Source organism: Rousettus aegyptiacus, unplaced genomic scaffold (genome assembly GCF_014176215.1).
Source record: "Rousettus aegyptiacus isolate mRouAeg1 unplaced genomic scaffold, mRouAeg1.p scaffold_m13_p_16, whole genome shotgun sequence".
NCBI classification, from domain to species: domain Eukaryota; kingdom Metazoa; phylum Chordata; class Mammalia; order Chiroptera; family Pteropodidae; genus Rousettus; species Rousettus aegyptiacus.
In genome coordinates this window covers 45,140,355-45,159,966 of record NW_023416291.1, presented here as the reverse complement: position 1 = coordinate 45,159,966, position 19,612 = coordinate 45,140,355, and the positions used below count along the sequence as shown (strand labels likewise).

At 48.6% G+C, this 19,612-nt stretch overlaps 2 protein-coding genes across 2 annotated transcripts; one reads left to right on the top strand and one right to left on the bottom strand.

Annotated features, from left to right (window-relative positions):
- Positions 1-214: 214 nt before the first annotated feature.
- LOC107509213 lies at positions 215-10,985 on the bottom strand. The gene is given in 7 exon segments (XM_036233976.1): positions 215-397; positions 399-422; positions 2,718-2,849; positions 4,065-4,232; positions 4,314-4,354; positions 4,558-4,651; positions 10,830-10,985. Coding segments are annotated over 7 exon segments (606 nt in total). The 5' UTR covers positions 10,908-10,985; the 3' UTR covers positions 215-328.
- Positions 10,315-17,691, top strand: LOC107509196 (tumor necrosis factor receptor superfamily member 10D-like). Its single transcript, XM_036233972.1, is given in 9 exon segments — positions 10,315-10,513; positions 11,828-11,933; positions 12,827-12,940; positions 13,652-13,763; positions 14,749-15,005; positions 15,606-15,637; positions 16,066-16,207; positions 16,210-16,332; positions 16,335-17,691. Coding segments are annotated over 9 exon segments (1,161 nt in total). The 5' UTR covers positions 10,315-10,372; the 3' UTR covers positions 16,469-17,691.
- The last annotated feature ends 1,921 nt before the right edge of the window (positions 17,692-19,612 follow it).

Genomic DNA, 19,612 nt, shown 5'->3' with positions numbered 1-19,612 from the left:
TTATCTCTGTTCATAGACACGATCTTATATATTGAAAACCCTAAAGATTCCACAAGAAAAAACCCTATTAAACAAATTTATCAGTTGCAAGATACAAAATCAACACCCCCAAATCACTTGCGTTTCTATACCCTAAGGATAAGCAATATAACAAGGAAATTAAAACAGTTTAATTTACAATAGCATCAAAAACAGTAAAATGTAAAATGTCTCAATAATTTTTTGTATGTTGATTAGATGCAAAACCTGAGACTGGTAGGAGGCGCAGAGATGTGGAACGGCTGGTCTCAAACCTCTTGTGTGGTGGTTAGGATTCAGGAGGTACATCTCAGTTTCGGGGGTCCCTGGAGGAACGAGGCCCCACGTTGGTCTTCCCAGCCCAGGATTCCAATGCCAGAAAGAGAAGTTTCCACAACTTCTGCCTGTAAACACCAGAGGAGACTGTGGCTGAGTGAGACAGATGACAGCTGGAGTCACAGACATTCCTCTTAAGGGGCCCATGCAGTCTGAATATTTATATTAATTTAATTATAGGTGGATGTTTTCAAGTGACCAGCCCTGTGTGTAGATGTCCCTGAACTGGATGGTTGTGCGTGGGCCTCCTTCTCCTCTAGGGAAATGGGTGAGGAGGGTAGGAGATGGGTTACATCTGAGGTGCCAAATATGTTCTATGTCATGTGCCATTTCGGATCATGTTACTGAACCTTCAGCCCCGCCTGGCCTCAGGGGAGTTGGAAGCTTCTCTGTTCTCAGGGAGGAAGAGTGGGCGGTGCTCATGGATTGTGTTAAATATTTGCTAACGTAGCACTATTTGGGCCCTGGCACTTCTGGTGGTTTGTGAATCTGAGCCCCAGCACTGCCTTATTCGTTTTGGATGGGCTATTTAAGCATCTGTAAGCACTTGCCTTCTGTATAAACAACTCAACACATAATACTAAATCTTAAATACTCTGAGTAGTATTTGTATGGCTAATACATTAAGATTTTGTATCATTTTTTCTCATTTTTAAAAATCCTCAATAACTCTCTCAGCCCTTAGTTTACAAAACACTTCATAGTATTCCAGTCACTTCAGTGAAATTTTATGGAGGAAAGGCTTCTCAGGGTTTTTGCTTTTTTCCATCTCAAAACCGTGAGTGTTGTCTTGTGTGACAATCCAGCTGATGTGCCTGGGCCAGAACTTGAACTGCCAAAGCACATTTGGGGCATCATGTCCATGGAGTTAGTGGGGAGGGGGACCCCACGGCCTTGGTGCTCTCCGCTCTCCCACTGTCCTTTGAGGCCCCACCCGATGTCTCTTCGTTTTCCTAAAGGAAACAGGTGTTTCCTGCCTTTTGTGTTCCTTCTGTGCAGGATACTTGGCCTTCGTATCTTCAGGTGGAACCACGACTTTTATCACTCGGGTTTTCCTTTCTCAGAGAGGTTGAGTTCCCATCTAAAGTATTAGCCTCATCAGTGTTCGTCAGTTTTCTTTCTTTGTTCACAAGTCTATTGTGTGTCTTCCACCAGAGAGAAGTGTCATGAGACCATGAAATTGTCTTCTTCATTGCTGTATACACAATGCAAATGTGCTTTGTTAGATTTGTTTAATGGTCGGACATCTTTTCATGCACCTCTCTGGTGAAGGTCCCTATTTGAAGAATTTGTTGGAAACATCAAGCAATATGAAGAAGGTTGTTAGGTACAAAATACTCATATTTATAAATGTATAAGCGAAATAAATGTGAGTGTTGATATAAAAAGAGGTGTGTTGTTTTTTTCTTCATATTCTCCCCTTCTCCTCTGGAGCAGCTCTGAGTGACTTGAGGAGTACAGGGTGTGGGGCTCACTCCTTCCCTTCCCGCTGATGCCTTTAGGCTGCTGGTCATGGGTGGGTTTCCTGCTCTGACTCTGGGCTTCCAAGGGCTAGGTTTATAGGGGACTAAACTTCAGCCCCCCCCCCCACCATCCTTTCCCCTGAGAGAGGGACCCCAGCCTTGGCCTGGCTCCCCCTCCCCCACCCCAGCTGTGTCTGGGTTGCACCTGGGCCTGCTGGCCTTCTGCATGGTGCAGACCAGCTCTGGCAGCCCTTGGGAATGGGCAGTGGGTCCCTGAGGGGAGAGCTCGCCCTAGTTGCTGGGGTCCATCTGTGGCCCTGCTCTTGTGGGCTTCCTACACCTCCTGGGCCACCTACACTTTCTCTCCCTATTTGCCTTTCTGCATCCTCGTCAGTGGGTCAGGTGGCTCAGGCCTGCCAGCTCACAGACACCCATTTCCACTCCCCTTGGGCTTTAGGCCCTGGCTCCCCCTCTCACCTGGAGTTCCTGGGATGCCCCACGGCCCCTCCTTTTGCCCTTCCCTTTAGTAAGTATCCTGGATATAGAGCTGCTCCCCCTTGGACTCTTCCTTCTTGTCCCTGCCCATTGCTTCTGAGAATCACCTGAAGCTATGGGGTCCGCAAGTTGCTGTCTTAATCCTTCACGATCCTCCTTTGCCATCCCTTCTCATCTCAGGCCTGACCTTGCTTCGTTCCTGCTCACTCGTCCACTTTACTCTTTCCTTTTCCCCAAACTAGCACTAGATGAGGCTCCCAGCTGTGTCTCCTCAAAAGAGGCCACGGGCCTCCTTCTGGGTCCCCTCCCTGAGCTGTGCAGCCTGGAAGCTGTCCTCAGGCAGTCTACCCAGGCCATCCCTGGCCTCACTTCCTTTGTGTCCCAGGGGAGGGAGCTGTCACTCACCCACCAAGGAGTTGATGAGCCCTTCAATCTGGGAAAGTCTGGTCCCTGTGGGAGGGAAACCCATGACCTGAGTTTATCCTGCTCCTGGGAGCTCACAGTCCAGGGAGAAGATGAGACCGGGGACCTAAAAGACTTAGAGAAAACACTGTGAGATCCCACCAGCCCCGGCTCACCCCACCTCCAGAGAGGCTGTGATGGCAACTGTGAATGTCATTCTTCTGTTTTGTCTGGCACAAGTGTGGCCATGGAATCCCAAGTCCTCAGGTTATGTTATTGTTTCCTTGGAAAATGTGGCTTTGATTAAAATCAGCATTAATGGTAATGATTTTACTAACCACAGCCTATGCTTAAATAGAGCACTTACCATTTGCCAAGCTCTGTTCTAAGCATTGTATATATATATTAACTCATTTCATTTTCAAAACATCCAAACCATGTATGGACCTTCATTGTCCATATGTCCGGATGAGCTGTTTGAGACACAGAAACTTCATTGTTGGAGGAGCTGGTCGGGAGTGATGAGCAGCCTCTCTGGGTCCTCTGCTGTCTAATCACCAGGTAAGAATTCGTCTATGAGGCCTGCACTCACTTTACACAGGGTCACTGCGGGAGGGATCTCCCTGTGAGATCATTTAATGCCCCCCTAGCTCAACAATAATAAACATTTTTAGAGAGGAAGGGAAGTGGCTTTTTCAGAATCATGAACCTCATTGATGGTGGTCTGAACCACAGAGACCAGAGGGCAAATGTTAACTTGCGGACTTTTTACAACTCAAAACAATAAGGAAAACCCCCAAAGCCACAACTTGTGAGGAGGCAGATGTCAGACCAAGTGAGAACAAGTCTGACGTAATTGCCACAGTTGCTCGGTTTGATATCAGCAGGGCAGCTTTCAGGGTTTCAGACCCTAGAAGAGAAAGAGTGAGGGGAAGGTGGATTGTTACCAGGAAACACAAACCAGAAGAGAATGACACCTGACTCTAGAACAGTCTAATATACGTCACTTGCACTGCTGGTAGAGGAAGGAAATGATGATCTGGGAGGAGCCAGGGTGAGCAGAGTCTGTACATCTGAAGAATTGGGACAGCGCTCTCTCTCTCTGTCTCTCTCTGTCTCTCTCTGTCTCTCTCTGTCTCTCTCTCTCTCTCTCTCTCTGTCTCTCTCTGTCTCTCTCTCTGTCTCTCTCTCTCTGTCGCTCTCTCTCTGTCTCTCTCTCTCTCTCTCTCTCTCTCTCTCTCAGATCTCAGCTACGCTCTGGTCCCTCAAGCAGAGACAGCCACATACTGCAGAGCCTCCTCCCCCAACCCCACTCGACATCACCTCTCGCCAATTACTTGGACGTCATACCTGTCTGTAATCCCGTCCATGTGGAATTGTCCCTCCAGGTCCACCAGGGTTCCTGCCACCCTTGGCCTTGTCACCTCTGCCCGGGCAGCCCATCCGAGCTCTTTGCACCTTCGTCACCCTTGGGGTTATCTGTGCCTCTGCCTCATTTCCTTGTGATTCAGAACCGTCCTATAAAAAGGAATGGTCATGTGTGCTCCCCAGGTTTCCCAAGCCGCTTGCAATGCGTCGCTCACCAGGCTCCAGACTCACCTTCCCGGGTGAGTGGATAACGTGGGTTCTAAGATGCCAGTCTGAAAATTAATCGGTGTTACTATATTAATCGTGTAAAGGAGAAAAACTCTATGGACATGTTCATTGATACAGAATAAGCATTTGACAAAATTTAACACACATTCTTGATTAAAAATAAGTTCTCTTTATATTGCGGACAGAAGGGAACTACCTCAATCTGATAAAGTTCATGTATTAAAAAGCTACAGGTAACTTCACCTACCATGGCCAAGCCTTGAATGCTTCCCCTCGATTACTGAGACCAAGCCCAAGGGTGTTCGTGCTGATGCCATCTTTTCGGGATTGTATTCTGGGTCCTGGCCAGGGGAGAGGGACATAAGGATCAGGAAGGAAGGGGTAAAACTTCCTTCGCTTGCAGAGAACACCTGCTAGAACTAACCAGTGCACCTAGCAGGTCAAAGGGTGCGAGTCAGGGAGCTCAGGGGGCAATAGGTTTGTGTCAGCAGGAAAAGGAGGCGAGTTGTTACTTGACTGCAGAGCAGGCCCAACTTTTAAAAGTTAACTGTCCACTTAAAACACTCTCAAAATACAGAAAAGCTGCAAAAACTATACCAAAAACTTTTTCTCAAACCACTGAGAACAGGTCAGTGACAAAATGCATGTCACGCTTAACACTTCACTGGGTGTCTCTCACAAATAAAAACGTTCTCTCCTATAACCACAAAACAACCTTAAAAATCAGGAAATTAACAGCAATACGTTACTGCTAGCTCATCCTCAGACTCCATTTAGATTCTCCAGTTGTCCATGAGATATTAGTTATTGCACAGAGATCCTATTCTGAATTGCTTTTTTATCTTTTTCTGTGATGCTTTGGTATTTAATAGGACATTGATAGGCTATTCGGGGGGACATTTTGTCAAGTGCCTTTTTAAACCTGAAGAGCATTACTTAACATTTGATCCTGTATCCTATGTTTTTAAAAATTTGCCCATTGTATATCCCCATTTGTAAAATTCTATGTGTGTGTCTGTGTGTGCGTGTGTGTGTGTGAACACTCCACTCAATAGCAGAATACATGTTTTATTCAAGGGCACACGAAGCATTCTCCAGAATGTTCCATATGTTGGGTCACAAAACAAGTCTTAAATTGTAAAAGAGTGAAAACAAAAAATATCTTTTCCAAATGTAAGGAAATGAAACTAGAAATCAATAACAGAAGGAAAGCTGGAAAATCTATAAAAATGTGGAAGTTAAACAATGCACTTTTAAATGACTAATGGGTCAAAGAAGAAATTACAAGAGAAACTAGAAAACATCTTGAGACGACGGAAAATGCACCATAGCAAACCTATGTGATCCGGCGAAACAGTCAGAGAGGGAAATGTACAGCTGCGAGTTAAAAAAGAGGAATGATCTCAAATCGACAGCATAATTTTATACCCTAAGGAAATACAAAATGAAGAGCAAAGTAAACTCAAAGCTAGTAAAATAAGAAATAATAAAGACTGGAGCAGAGATAAATGAACTAGAGAATAGGAAAACAATACAGAAAAGTCAATGGAACGAAGATCAGCGAAAGAGATGTATCTTTAACAAGATCGACTAATAAAAAAGAGAGAGAAAATACTCAAATACCTAAAATCAGAAGTGAAAAAGTGGACATAATAATTGAATATAGAAATAAAAAAGATTATAAGAGAATACTATGAACAGCTGCTGGTCAACAGGCTGGGTCACCTAGATGAGATGGATAAAATCCTAGAAACACATCACATACCAAGGCTGAATCATGAAGAAACAGAAAATTTGAACAGAGCTATTACCTTGCAAGGAGATCGAATCAGTAATTTCAAAACCACCCAACAAAGAAAAGCCCAGGAGCAGACAGCTTCACTAGTGTATTCTACCAAACATTTAAAAGAAGAATCAACACCAAGCCTCCCGAAACGCCTCCAAAAAAGTTGAAGAGGAGAGAACACTTCTTAACTCAGCATTACCCTGATGCCAACACCACACAGAGACACCACAAGAAACTGCAGACTAACGGCCCTGATAAATACTGATGTGAAACCTTCAACCAAACACTAGCAAACAAATACGTCATCACATTGAAAGCATTACACACCATGACCAAGTGGGATTTGTTCCTGAAATGCTAGAATGGTTCAGCATATGAACATTACTCAGGACTGCTCAACCTGAGGTCACGGACTGGTGTGAAGGTGTTACACGTGCCTCTGTGCAAATTCGGCAGTTTCCTTGAAGACAGGTCTGCAGCCCCCACTGCTGAGGCCGCCGAGTAGGTAGGAACAACCATTGAACGGTCTTAGCTGTTCTTCCACAGACTCTTAAACAAAATGGAAATAAGGCGGGCAGAAAATAAAGAGTTTCTAAAAGTTAAAAAAAAGGAAAATGACTACATTAAAAGAACAAAGGATGAAAACCACATCATCGTTGTTGAAAAAATACTTGACAAAATTCGACACTCTTTCATGATAAAAACACACACAAAAATACTAGGAACAGAAGGAAACTCTCTCAACATAATTAAAGTCTTACATTAAAAACCCACAGCTAACATCAGAGCAATTAGACAAGTAAAGGAATCAGAAAGGAAGCACAATTATCTCTGTTCACAGACATGATCTTGTATATAGAAACCCCTAAAGATTCCACAAGAAAAAAACCCTGTTAAACAAATTTCTCAAAGTTGCAAGATACAAAATCAACACCCCCAAATCACTTGCGTTTCTATACACTAAGGATAAGCAATATAACAAGGAAATTAAAACAGTTTAATTTACAATAGCACCAAAAACAGTAAAATAGGAATACTTGTACACTGAACACTACAAAACATTGATGAAAGAAATTAAAGAAGACATAAATAAATGCAAAGACATCTTGGTTAATGGATTGGGGGACTTGATATTGTAAAGATGTCAATATTACTCAAAGCCCTCCATTTCAAAATCCCTACTGTGCTTTTTGCAGACATAGGAAACCCCAATTTATATACAATCACAAGAGGCTCCAAGTAGCCAAAATAATCTTGAGAAAGAATCTTGACAAAGAAGGACAAATCTGGAGGTCTCAAACTAGTAGAACTTAGTGAGTAAGATATTAATGGATGCAAATTCTGGTTGATGGGATGTAAATTTGTTATTCTTATAAAAATTTTCCTGTCCTTTCTCACTATTTTATAGTAAGAGAAAAGAATAAAAGAACGTTTATCAAGTGTATATTACTTGATTGGTCCCAACAGGCAAAGAGACAAATGTGAATGCAGACGAATGTTTCCGAGTTTTAGAGCTGGAATGAAGGTCCGAGCTCCGTTTAGTTTTCGAGGCTGGGAAGAAGGGCATGTGAGACGGGCGCTGGGAGGGATGAGCGTCTGGAAGCCGCTCACGCTGGTCCCTGATTAAACTCCATACGGAATCTGTCTATTTCGTGTAAGTTTTCTAATTTGTTGGCACACCAAGGTACATACGATTCTCTTACAATCCTTTTTATTTCTGTGAGGTGCGCACTGGTATTCCCCTTCCTATTTCTGATTCTAATAAGTTGAGTCTTTTCTTTTTCTTAGTCAATGGGCTGTCACCAATTTTGCTGGTCTTTTCAAATAACCAGCATTCAGTTTTGTTGACTTTCTCTGTCATTTTTCTACTCTCAGTTTTATTAATTTCTGCTCTAATCAGTATGTGCTAGGTCTAGTTGGTTTATTTTATTGTTCAAGTCTACTATTTCTTTGGTCTTTTTTCTAGTTCATCATGAATTTTCATAAATTAAGGCAATTATAATTCTAAATGTGATTTGTTTTCCAATTTTTTCTCCATGCAGAGTTTTCTTCTTAATTTTTATGGAGCTGATTTTATTTAAGTTTTATAGTTTCTTGTCATGCTGAAGAGATCCAGACTTGTAAAAAATTTTCTTATATTTTTGTAGTACTTTTGTGGTTGCATGTAGTATAATTAACTCTTGGCTCCGCCTAGTGTTAATTTGCTAATAGGAAGAGCATAAGGAAGAAACTTTGTTATTTCCAGCCGTTGTCTTACTTGGTCCAGCACTATTATGAAGAGTCACATTTTATCATTGGCAGGAAGTTCTATCATCGTAACATTATTACGGAAAGTTATGGGAAAGTTGGTCTCTCCAGAGTATCTTTCAATATTGATAAGTAAGACTCAGAGAAGACAGAGAGATTCTGCAGAGAGACTGAGGTCGCCTGAAGGAACAGGACCCTGGAGGTGAAGACTGAGCCTTGAGACCTGGCACGTCCTCAGCCGGGTGCCTGGGGAGCGTCTCTGCGTCGCAGGGCAGCTTTGGGCCCCTTCTCTGGGTCATTGACTCTCTACAGGTGGGACCCATCGTCCCTTCCGTTTTCCTGCCGCCGTAGAGCATGAGCTGTAACGGAGGCTGTTCTCTGACTGCTGTATGGTTTCTGTGCCTCCTCGTGTCTCCCACCGACTAGGAGCTCATGGAGGAGCTCACTCCAGGGCCCCGGGCTGTGCTGGCCGGCACGGCAGTCGCCAGGCCTGTGTGGAACGGAGCGCTTCAAATGTTTCCTCTGAATTGAGATACGTTGTGAGTGAAAAATACACATTGGATTTAAAGGCAACGTGAGGGGATCCGTCAGGTAGACAGGAAAGGCCGGCTCTTCCCCCACAATCGGGTGGGGGACACTAGGCAGGAGGTTCCTCCTCCTTCTCCCCTCTTATCTCACAGAGCCCGTTCACAACCTCCCTGTGTGTGTGCCTAGGTGTCATGAGGGGATGATCGTCACCAGACCCTGTGTCCTCTGGTGTGACCTCAAGTGTGTCAAGGGAGAATCAGGTACTGAGGACAGTGGGAGGTCCCGGTGCAGGAGAGCCAGTGCCCACCGGCCTGGGACGACCACCGCTCCCCCTCCCTCCTCGGCCATGCACAGCTGGTGATTGGAGGTGCAGTCGGGGTTACAGTCCTGTCTCTGTGTCTCCTGCTGCTGCTGGTGACCACATTTGCATGTTGTCTCAGGGGGAGCATCCTTCAAGGTGAGGTTTGCGGGCGATGGGGAGGTGCTGGCATTCTCTGCCACCTCCCTCACTTCCTGCTTTGTTTCTCAGACAGGAAATCCCTCCTCCCCACATCGCAAATCCCCCTGTTTTCCTCTGGCCTGGCTCTGACCCCCTTCCCTGTGATCCCCCTCCATGCCCCACCTCACCCCTTCAGGGTTGGGATCATATCAGTGTCCTTGTCTCACGGCTGACAGTCACCTCATCTCCAAGGCCAAGTCTGGGAGGGCAGGACCAGTTCTTCAAGGTCCCCAGTCAGAGCAGAAAGGTGGTCAGCGCCGGTCTTTGGTACAAGAGCCAGGAGGAGAGGGTCAGGGGCTTTATGCAGCTCTGGTCAGAGCTGAACCCCACAGAGATTCGATACACGTTTATTTTTACTTTTCCCCCTTCCCTTCCCTCTCTGAACGGTGTCCCAGAGTTGGACTGTCCCTCTCCCGTCACCTGTCCCCAGGGCTGCTTGTTCAGTGTCTGATCCCCAGCCCACGCCCCATCCCTCACACTGTCCTTGTGGTAGTGGGGGGCAGGGGGAGGCGGGAGCCACTGAGCAGCCTCTCCCCACTGCTAAGCAGACACCCCTTCTCTTCTAGTTTGTGAACCCCAACTGTATAAATAGAATGAGTTGGTTACCCCAGCACCTGGTGGCATGGGGCCCTCAGGAAGCGCTTCCTTCCCAAAGCAAGGCCCTGGGAGGGCAGGGTCCCATTTGTCCCATAGGGCTGAGACCGGCTCTCTGAAGTGACCCAGGGGACTGGGCTGAGGGTAAGAAGGCAGCTGGCTATTTGCCAAGCCCTGTCCTTCCTGATGCTTGTGACATCTTCACCCACATCCCCTGCGTGATATCAGGCTATTAGGCAGGTGTACCTAAGCAGAAAGTTTACGCTGCCGCTTCGTTCCCCCGGTAGACAGCTTCCGCGTGGGCGTGGTATAAAGTGACGACCTGGCGGGGTACAGACGGCGACCCCGCCCCGCGCACCGGGCAGGCCGCAAGGACCTCGGCGCCGCGCAAAACACGCACGATCCCCGATGGCTCTGCGGGGACCCGGCGCGCTGGCTTCCTCGGGTGCCTCCGCGGGGCGCGCCCCAGTCCGCGGGCCGGCGCGGGGAGCCGGGCCCGGGCTGTGCGGCCCCTGGGCCCTGATCGTCACCTTAGCTGCCCTGCTGCCGGTGAGTCCCCACCGCCGCTCCTGCCTCGGGAAGGCGCGCCTGGTGGCCGGGAGGGGACGGGGGAGCAGGGCCGCGTCGCGGGGTTCCTGCCGGGGTGACCGGGTGGGCGGGGCAGGTCGGGCAGAGTCCGGGGACGAGCGGGTTCCCCGGGCCGGCAGGACGCGCCGGGCCAGAGGGAGACGCGCGCGCTGCCCCTCCCGGTGCTTGGCCCCGGCGGCCCCGAGCAGCGGTCCCAGGCCTTGCAAGTCACAGAGTGACAAACAGGTGGATTTTTCCTTCTTTCCTCTTTCCCTCTCCTTCCTCCTCCCTCCCTCACCCTCTCTCTCCAACTCTCTTTTGGCAGACAGGTTAAAACTGTCGTCGTCCAAAAGTAACTTTCTCCGCTGTCTTCCATCCACAACTTTTCCTTCCAGCCCCGGAGTGGAGCCTGGAAAGCCTCCCCCGTTCTTCCTGTCACTTCCTTGCACGACCACAAAGACAAGGGCTGTGCAGAAAAGATCTCAGGGCCCCACAGGCTGGCGCCCCCTTCCTTTAGGAGTGGAAGTGTGTTCACTGATTTCAGCAATATCAGTATCGCATTTACTTTAAATCCACTAAATGCTGCAGTACACAGGTAGAACTGGTTAGGGAGGACGAGACAGAAGAACCCAACTATGTACTGTCTATTTGAGATGAACTTAAAAGCAGGACACAGACAAATGGAAAGGAAATGGATGGAAAAAGGTATAACATTCAAAGAGTGAGGGTAAGAAGTCAGCTGGCCGCCTTAACATAAGGTAAGTTGATTTCAAAACAAAGACTGTTATAGAGAGAAAGAGGGAAGTTTTGTAATGTGAAAAGCGTTGACTTATCAGGGAGTGTGTATGTGACTAATACATTTCAAAATACCATATGTGTGTCTATGACTAATACGATTTCAAAATACATGAAGGAAAAAGTCAGCAGGATGAAAGAGAGATTATAACCAGCAATTGAGGGAAGGGGTAGATGAAAACTCAGTAAGTTATGGGCTCTGGGCACTATCGACCAGCTTGAGTTAATGGACATTCACAGAGCAGACATGCAACAGCTTCTGAAGACTCGTTCTCTTCTGTGAACGTGGGTATCTCACTAGACAGACTGTTTTCCGACTACAGAATGAAGCTCAATGAAAATGAAATGAGAGAAATTACATAGAGTATTTTGAGAAAGCAGGAAGAAAATCCCAGCCAGTTCTGTCTGCTTTTGGCAGTTGGGGTGAAGGGAACGTGAGAGGGGTTCTGCGAGGAAGAGAGTCCGGAAGCCACTCACGCCTGTCCCTGCTTTGTCCCACAGGTCCTGTCTGCCTCAGCCGCAGCCACAGGGCAGGACAGAGTTCACCAGCAACTAACTGCCCTACGGGCATTGAGGAGGAGCCCCTCAACTAAGTGGTGCCCGCCAGGTACATTCTGAGACTGATCCGCACCCCTCGGCCGCCCTTGTCTCCATGTCCTGCCAGCCCTCTGATTCCCACAGTTCCTGGTTCTTGATCTGCAGGTGTTTATTACATACCTTCCGTGTGCCGGACACTGAGCTAGCAGAGGGCGCGAGGCCCCTGCCCGGCCGGAGCTCTCCTTTCTGGGTGGCAGCAGTCAGACAGATGACCGTGACGGTCAGAGGGACGAGATAGGAACTGTGAGGATGATGAGGGGCGGGTGGGACAGCCCGGGGTGGCGAGGCCTCCAGGGATGGTGACGGGATGGTGACTTTGACGCAGGGAGCCACTGCCTCTGGTGCAGGGAGCCAGGCAGAGTGGTCCTCACAGGGCCCCCGCAGGAACCACGGTCCCAGGGGCAAGAGCTGGGCTTGTGGGAGCAAACCTGTGGGGCAGTTGGGGTAAGTGGGGGATAAAGAGGTCACAAGGACAAGTGGGAACAAATCACACAGGAGCCTGGACACTGTGGAGGGAGCATGGGTTTCAGTTTTTGTGTGAGGTATTAAGGAAAAGAAAATACCTCAATGTTTTATATTGGTTACATGTTGCAATGATACTATGTTGGATATTTAAGGTTAAAAAATACGTAGTTGAAATTAATTGGGACTCTTTTTATTCTTTAAATGTGGCAACTGTGCATTTGAATTTCACGTATGGCTTGTGATACATTTCTGTGGGCAGTACTGGTCTAAGGTATGTGGTAGATGCAGAAACGAGTAAAGGGTAAGGCCGGGTAGAGTGGATTTCCCTCTTCGGATTCCGCTAACGGCCCACGGCCCACAGCGGCGTCCCCAGCCACCACGGCCAGCCTGTGGGAGTCCTCTGAGGATTCACTAACCAGCTTTTCTCTCCGTTCCCAGGGTTCTACTTATCGGAATACACTGGAGACTGTATGTCGTGCAGAGATGGCGTGGATTTCACCAATTATATGAACAACCTCTCAGCTTGCCTAAGGTGTTCTCAGTGCTACCCAGGTAGAGACCATGGGGACCCTCTGCCCACAGTTAGGATGGTGGGGGACGAGGTGGGAATTGTATCAAACGGGGACTCAGAAACCTGATTTTCAGGCCACCTTGGTCTCCACCGTACCCTTTTTTATGATATGACATTGGTCAGTAAAATAAAATGAAAACAGAAATTATTTTTATAATGCATGTCACACAGGCATAAATCTCTCAGACTATCAGTTGGAAAGAAGGTGACAGTCTGTCCCTCGATGGGGGCACTCTATGGTTACAGCACAGAAGGTGTGGCCATGTGGAGAAGTGCTGTCTGGAGCGGGGACCAGGACCTGCTCCAGGGCCAGGCCAATCTCAGCCCTGTGCTCCGTGCTCCTGGCCGGTGCTCCGCCTCCCTTAGCCTTCATGGCCTAAGGCCCCTCTGCCTCTATAGCAGAGCTAGGTTTGAGGAAGTCACCCAAGGGTTCCTCTCCATCCAGGGTCCCTGCCCTTCTTGGTGACCCTGTGAGCTAACAGATATTTCCTCTCAATTCCGATGTAATAAATAATGAATTGCGGTCTTTTTTATACGCCTTTATTGGTGACAGGTGCACGGTGGCTCTTTTGTGTGCAGATAATGGTCCCCTAAATTATTTGGTGAAGTGAGTGGGTGGGGAGAGAGGCGGTGAGGAGGGGAGAGGGCCACGTGTGGAAGCGCACACCCCACGCCTTGTCCTGTGTCTCCAGGTGAAGAGCAGGTTCGTTCATGCACTAGGACCACGGACACGGTGTGTCAGTGCAAACCTGGCACTTACCGCGAAGAAAATTCCCCTGAGTTCTGCCAGCCGTGCAGCAGTGGGTGAGACGTGGCAGCCAGGGAGCCCCAGCAACTCAGGGGAACCCCCACGGAGACCCCCCCCCGTCCCCCAGATCTTCCCTGTGCCTGTGGGGTCTTCTGAGCGTCCCGCGGTCCCTCCTCGACTATCCGCGTGTCCTCGCCGTGCCCTCCGCCGCGCGCCCTGCCCACACCTCCTTGCCCGGTGTCCGCCCGGCAGGATGAGTTTTCTGTTTGCGCGATAGACTGCTTCGTAGGGCCCATGATACCTTTCGGAGCCCTCTGAAATAACAGACCTTGGTTTTTTGTTTTTTGTTTTTTTTTTAATCTGAAGAAAATAAAATGGAATAGACCCCAACCTGAATCTATTCCAATTCAGTGAGAAAATACTTTAAAATACTTTATTATTCAGGAAAGGGTCCATGAAGACAGAAGTCCCCACGGCCTACAGTGTCATAATAACACAGAGCATGTAGGTCCTTCAGGGTTCCCTAAGCCAGGCACCTGTGACCACCATAAGATGTATCTTTCCCCTATTTCTTGAATTTAAGGGCCAAGAGTAATTTGCTCTTCTCTGACCTCCAGTGTTGGCTGTGATTGTAGGGACAGTCAACAGGGGGAACAAAGAGGTGCCTGTATTAAAGGCTGACTGAAGGGTGAGGCTCAGCTCATGCCCACAGGGTTTCTGACCCTTGACCTGGACTGAGATGGCCCCTCCTGCGGGCTCCCCCTGCAGCCCGGGGAAGCTCAGGGCAGCCTCACCAGAAGGCCCAGCTCCTGAGGGAGCCGCCTTGAACGCCTTGAACATTGCGTGGGAGCCCTATGGGCTGAAGTACCCCACCCGGCTCCTTCTGCAACCCAGCAAGGGGGTGAGGGGACCCGTCGTGCAGACAGGAGAAGCCCGCTCTTCTTCCACTCTGGTCAGGGGACACTGGGTGGGTGCTTGCACCTTCTTTTTCCTTCTCTTACCTCACAGAATCTTTTCACATCCTCTCCTGTCTGTACCTAGGTGCCCCGAGGGGAAGGTCATTACCAGTAACTGTACCTCCCGGAATGACCTCCAGTGTGTGGACCAAGAATCAAGTATCCAGGCCAGTGGGAAGGTCTCAGTTCCCAGAGAGCAAGTGACCACCAGCCCTGGGCCGCCCACCGCTCCCTCTCCCTCCTCAGGCGATTTAGCATTAAAGATTGGAGTTTCCGTTGGATCCCTGTGTATCCTGGTGCTGTTATTCTGTGCATGTCGTTGCAGGAGGCGCATCCTTCAAGGTGAGGTGGGCCGGGTCGATGGGGAGGTGCTGGCACTCTCTGCCACCTCCCGCACTTCCTGCTTTGTTTCTCAGACAAGAAATCCCTCCTCTCCACATGGCAAATCCCCCTGTTTTCCTCTGACCTGGCTCTGACCCCCTTCCCTGTGATCCCCCCTCCATGTCCCGCCTCACCCCTTCAGGGTGGGGATCATATCGGTGTCCTTGTCTCATGCACAGCTGACAGTCACCTCATCTTCCTGGCCAAGTCTGGGAGGGCAGGACCAGTTCTTCAGGGTCCCCAGTCAGAGCAGAGAGGTGGTCAGCACTTGTATTTGGTGACAAGAGCCAGGAGGAGAGGGTCAGGGGCTTTATACAGCTCTGGTCAGAGCAGAACCCAACAGAGATTTGACACGCGTTTATTTTTACTTTTTCCCCTTTCTCTTCCCCCTCTGAACGGTGTCCCAGAGTTGGACTGTCCCTCTCCCGTCACCTGTCCCCAGGGCTGCTTGTTCAGTGTCTGATCCTCAGCCCACGCCCCATCCCTCGCACTGTCTGTGTGGGGGGAGGAGCCACTGAGCGGCCCCTCCCCACTGCTAAGCAGACACCCCTTCTCTTCTAGCTTGTGGAGTGAACCCCAACCGTGTGGATAGAGTGAGTTGGTTTCCCCAGCACCTGGCGGCATGGGGCCCTCAACTGCTTCCTTCCCACAGCAAGGCCCTGGGAGGGCACGGTCCCATTTGTCCCATAGGGCTGAGCCTGGCTCTCTGAATTGGCCTGGGGGTCTGGGCTGAGTGTAAGAAGGCAGCTGGCCCTTTGCCATGCCCTGTCCTTCCTGAGCTTGTGACACCTTCACCCACAGCCCTGCACCCTGGGGTATGAGGGTGTCAGGCAGGGGTGCTGAACCCCCGTAGCGCAGCACAGGGTCCTGGTGCCAGCGGCAGAGTCCTGGATGTGCTGAGTCTGTGCCAGCCTGAGGGGACAGCCTGGGGAGGACATGGGGCAGGAGAACCTACTGTGCCCCCTGAGACCCTGCAGGGAGCCTGGGTGTGGACTCCTGAGTCAGCTCTCTGTCTCCCAAGGTCTGTTTCTACTGCTCATGTTTTCCGAGAGGGCCCGGGGCTCATGACAATGCCCACAACCAGATCGTGAGCAACGGGAACCCGCAGTCCACCCCGGACTCTGAGCAGCAGCTGGAACAGCAGGAGCACGTGAAGCTGACAGAGTCATCCCACAGCTCCCAGAGGAAGAAAAGCTTCTGCCGGTGAGTGGACTGTGGCCGTGCAGCATCCTGGCCCCTCTGCGTGCCCAGGACTGTGGTGGCCACAGGGAAAGGCCGATGCCGCTCAGGGTCCTGTCCCCTGGGGACGTGGTGGTGGAGGGAGACCGGGACCCGAAGCGGGGAAGGGGCTGCTGCGCGGGGAGCCCGCCACCCTGGTGTGTGGACCGTCGCTCTGTGGACTGTCCGTGTCTCATTGTCTGTAGTGTGGTCACCGCATCCTCAGGGTCTGGAACAGGGCCGGCCCGGAGTGGGCGCTCCATGCCTGCTGAATGACAGCATTAGGGCTGCGTAACATTTCACTGCCTGATTGTTACACAATTTGCAGTCATTCCTCATAATTTCAGAATTTTACATTTATTTCAAGATTAAGATGAATCCATCTGAAAATAACTATTTGTCCCAATTTATGATCACGTTTGTTGAATGGCTTCCTAGACGAAGTAAAATTTCTTCGTCGATGGGCAGAAGTTCTTTTTACTGCATACACACACACACACACACACACAGACACACACACACACACACATAGACACACACACACACACACACACACACACGGATATCCACAGTTTTATTTCGTATCAGTTCAACAGGTTTGATATGACATTAGTGTTCTTTTCAATAACCAGAAAAAAAACAACATGCACTTGCTTCTCTTTTTTTTGGAAATGGTTGCTGTCACGTCTCTGAGAGTCTATCGGAGACATGCTGTCACGCCCCTGCAGTCACACAAGTTTGTTCCTTCATTTCGTCTAATATTTTAATCTGCAGAATTTTACATGTTATGTAATTAATCTACTGATACATGTTTTTTCATCGTTCATGACCTTTTAAATTCCTTCATGCAGCAAAAGATAAGTTTCTCTAATTTTTTAGGCAGCCTTTTAAAAGGATTTGATTTATAGAATAAAGCTATATAATGAAAGTGAAGTTTATTTTGCCACATGACATGACGTGAGAGCTCCCTGAAGTGTCCCAAGGCTCTGTCTCCTGCCCAGGACTCCAGTGAGGTGCTGATTCTCCCGTGTTCATCTGCCTCTCTCCCTCCTGTGTGACCTGTGAAGCGGGTGTATGGCAGACATCTCTCTTCACCTCTAGTTTTCCTTTCTCTCCATTTCTTGTGTTGATTCCTCATTTAAAAACTCATCAGACAAGTTAGAAAACAGGAAGCCAACCAACAAAAATGGTCAATAATTCCTACAATAATATAATCACTTTGACACATTTTCAAAGTGAATAATACACATCCGCAATAAGAAATTTTACGTAGTACAGAGAGGTTCTCAGCGAGTGGTGACAGCGTCCGGGCTCCTCCCCGGCCCCTGGCTTTTTAAAATTTCACTTAACAACGAGATAATTTCTCGCAATTTTTTTGCCAATGTCTTTATATGTATGTATCTCTGTGTGCGAGTGAGTGTGTGTGTACATGCATATGTATACCTGCATATTTTACTTGCACAAAAGAGAGTTTATTATTTATAATACTCTACCATGAAACTTTTTAATATTTTAGCACCTAGTAGGGAAAATTCTGCATCCCCACATTTTCCAAGTTTATTATTTTTACCCAAATCAACTTTGGAGTTGTATATCAGCTTTCCTCTTCCTTCCAAAATTTCAATGACATCATTTTGTTACCTTAAATTTATAAATTGAGAAGAATCTTTTCAATAGTCTACATTTTTCCTATGAAAGGACATAGCATTTCAGGTCAAGGGTTCTCGCACACCGCAGCCAGGCGCGCCCTTTCCTGTCAGTAAATTCCTGCTGTTGCTCGTCGTGCTGTGTCTCTGCATTACGCGTGTTCTGGAACCGTGTGCATTGGACGGTGCTGTGATGCTCTTTCCTGCTCTGCCGCCTGCTGCAGTTGTAACATTCATCCACGCACATGCTACATTTAAGCGTTGTGGTTCAGTCCTTAGAGTTCCGTAAGGACACAGTCGTATGTGAAATGGTGACTATTGTCTCTGCTCCCTTCAGAGCTCCCGCCTCGTGCTTCTGTTTCGCTTCTCGCTGCAAGGGTCAGGAAGTCCAGAGCAGTATTCTGGGACGCTTGGCGTAGGCAGGCGTTTTAGTTTGGATTGAACTTGGTTGGGGAGGCCTCCAGTGCCACCTGTGGGAACGACATTGGCCCTGGATTCACATGGGGAGCCTCATTATTACGGATGCAGCTTTTACTTCCGAGGTGTTTTTAAATCACAGAATTGGTCTTTAAATTTACCAAGTGCTTTTTGAGTGTCCCTGGTGAATATGTGAGGCTTTTATTTCCTTTCGACTATTGTTTTGAACCATTGTTATTGATCCAGACACCTTCACTTTCAAGAAAGAAACCCTTACTTAGCTTTCCCCAAATGCCCTCGTATGTATTCTTCATTTGAGTCACATAAACGCCTGGGAGGGAGTGACTGTGCCCTGATGAGGTGGTGGGAATGAACTAGAAGGGGCAGAAGGCGGCTGCTTGGGCTGCTGAGAAGGCTCCATGTCTTGATTGGGTGATGGCTACTCAGGTGTATACAGTTGTCAGAGCTGGAACAGCCCCTTAAGGACTGAGCTTTACCACTAGGAACATGGGCCCCCATGAGCACACAGCCTGTCAGGGGCGAAGGGTGGGAGGTTCTTCTCTGTCTCCGTAGGGACCAAGGAGGGCACGTGGCTGCCCTGGTTCACATAGCTAACTGGTTGTCAGGCTCACTTTTGAATTCCAGATCTCCTAACTCAGACCAAGTATATTCTCCACTGTATTTATAGGGACCAGCAGGAGCTGGAAGAGTCTCAGATCAGAAGCAAGCAGCTGTTTCCAGCAATGGTATAGGACCCCAATGAAGGTGAGTGTTTTGTTGGGGGACAGTGGAGCAGGAGCAGAGGGAAGAGGGATGTGTCCAACTGCCGTCCCCATAGCTCTTAGGGCAGTAAAGAGCCATAGATGCTAGATGCAGGCGGCCTATGCTGTTTGTCACTGGACAATTGGAACCCTAAATCCTTCTCCCCACCTCTGCCTCCCCCACATACCCCGATCCCATCCCATCACAACAGTGTTCTACACTTGCTGTCTGTCCGTCCACATCCTTTCTCCTCCTTTGTTGTTCAAGCCTAGTTCACTCATAATGAGGGCAACTAAGTGGCTTTGCTGTTCAGCAGGGCACCCACTGGCCCTAGGAGGCTAGCAAGCACTTGACCTGTGGCTAGGCAAAATTTGAAGAGCTGTTCTGTAAACTAGATAGCATTTTTGAAAGAATTTTAGAAAAAAAAAATAAAGTGTCTCAATAATTTTATGTATGTTTTTTAGATGCCCAACTTGAGACTGGTAGGAGGCACAGAGATGTGGAATTGCTGGGCCCAAACCTCTT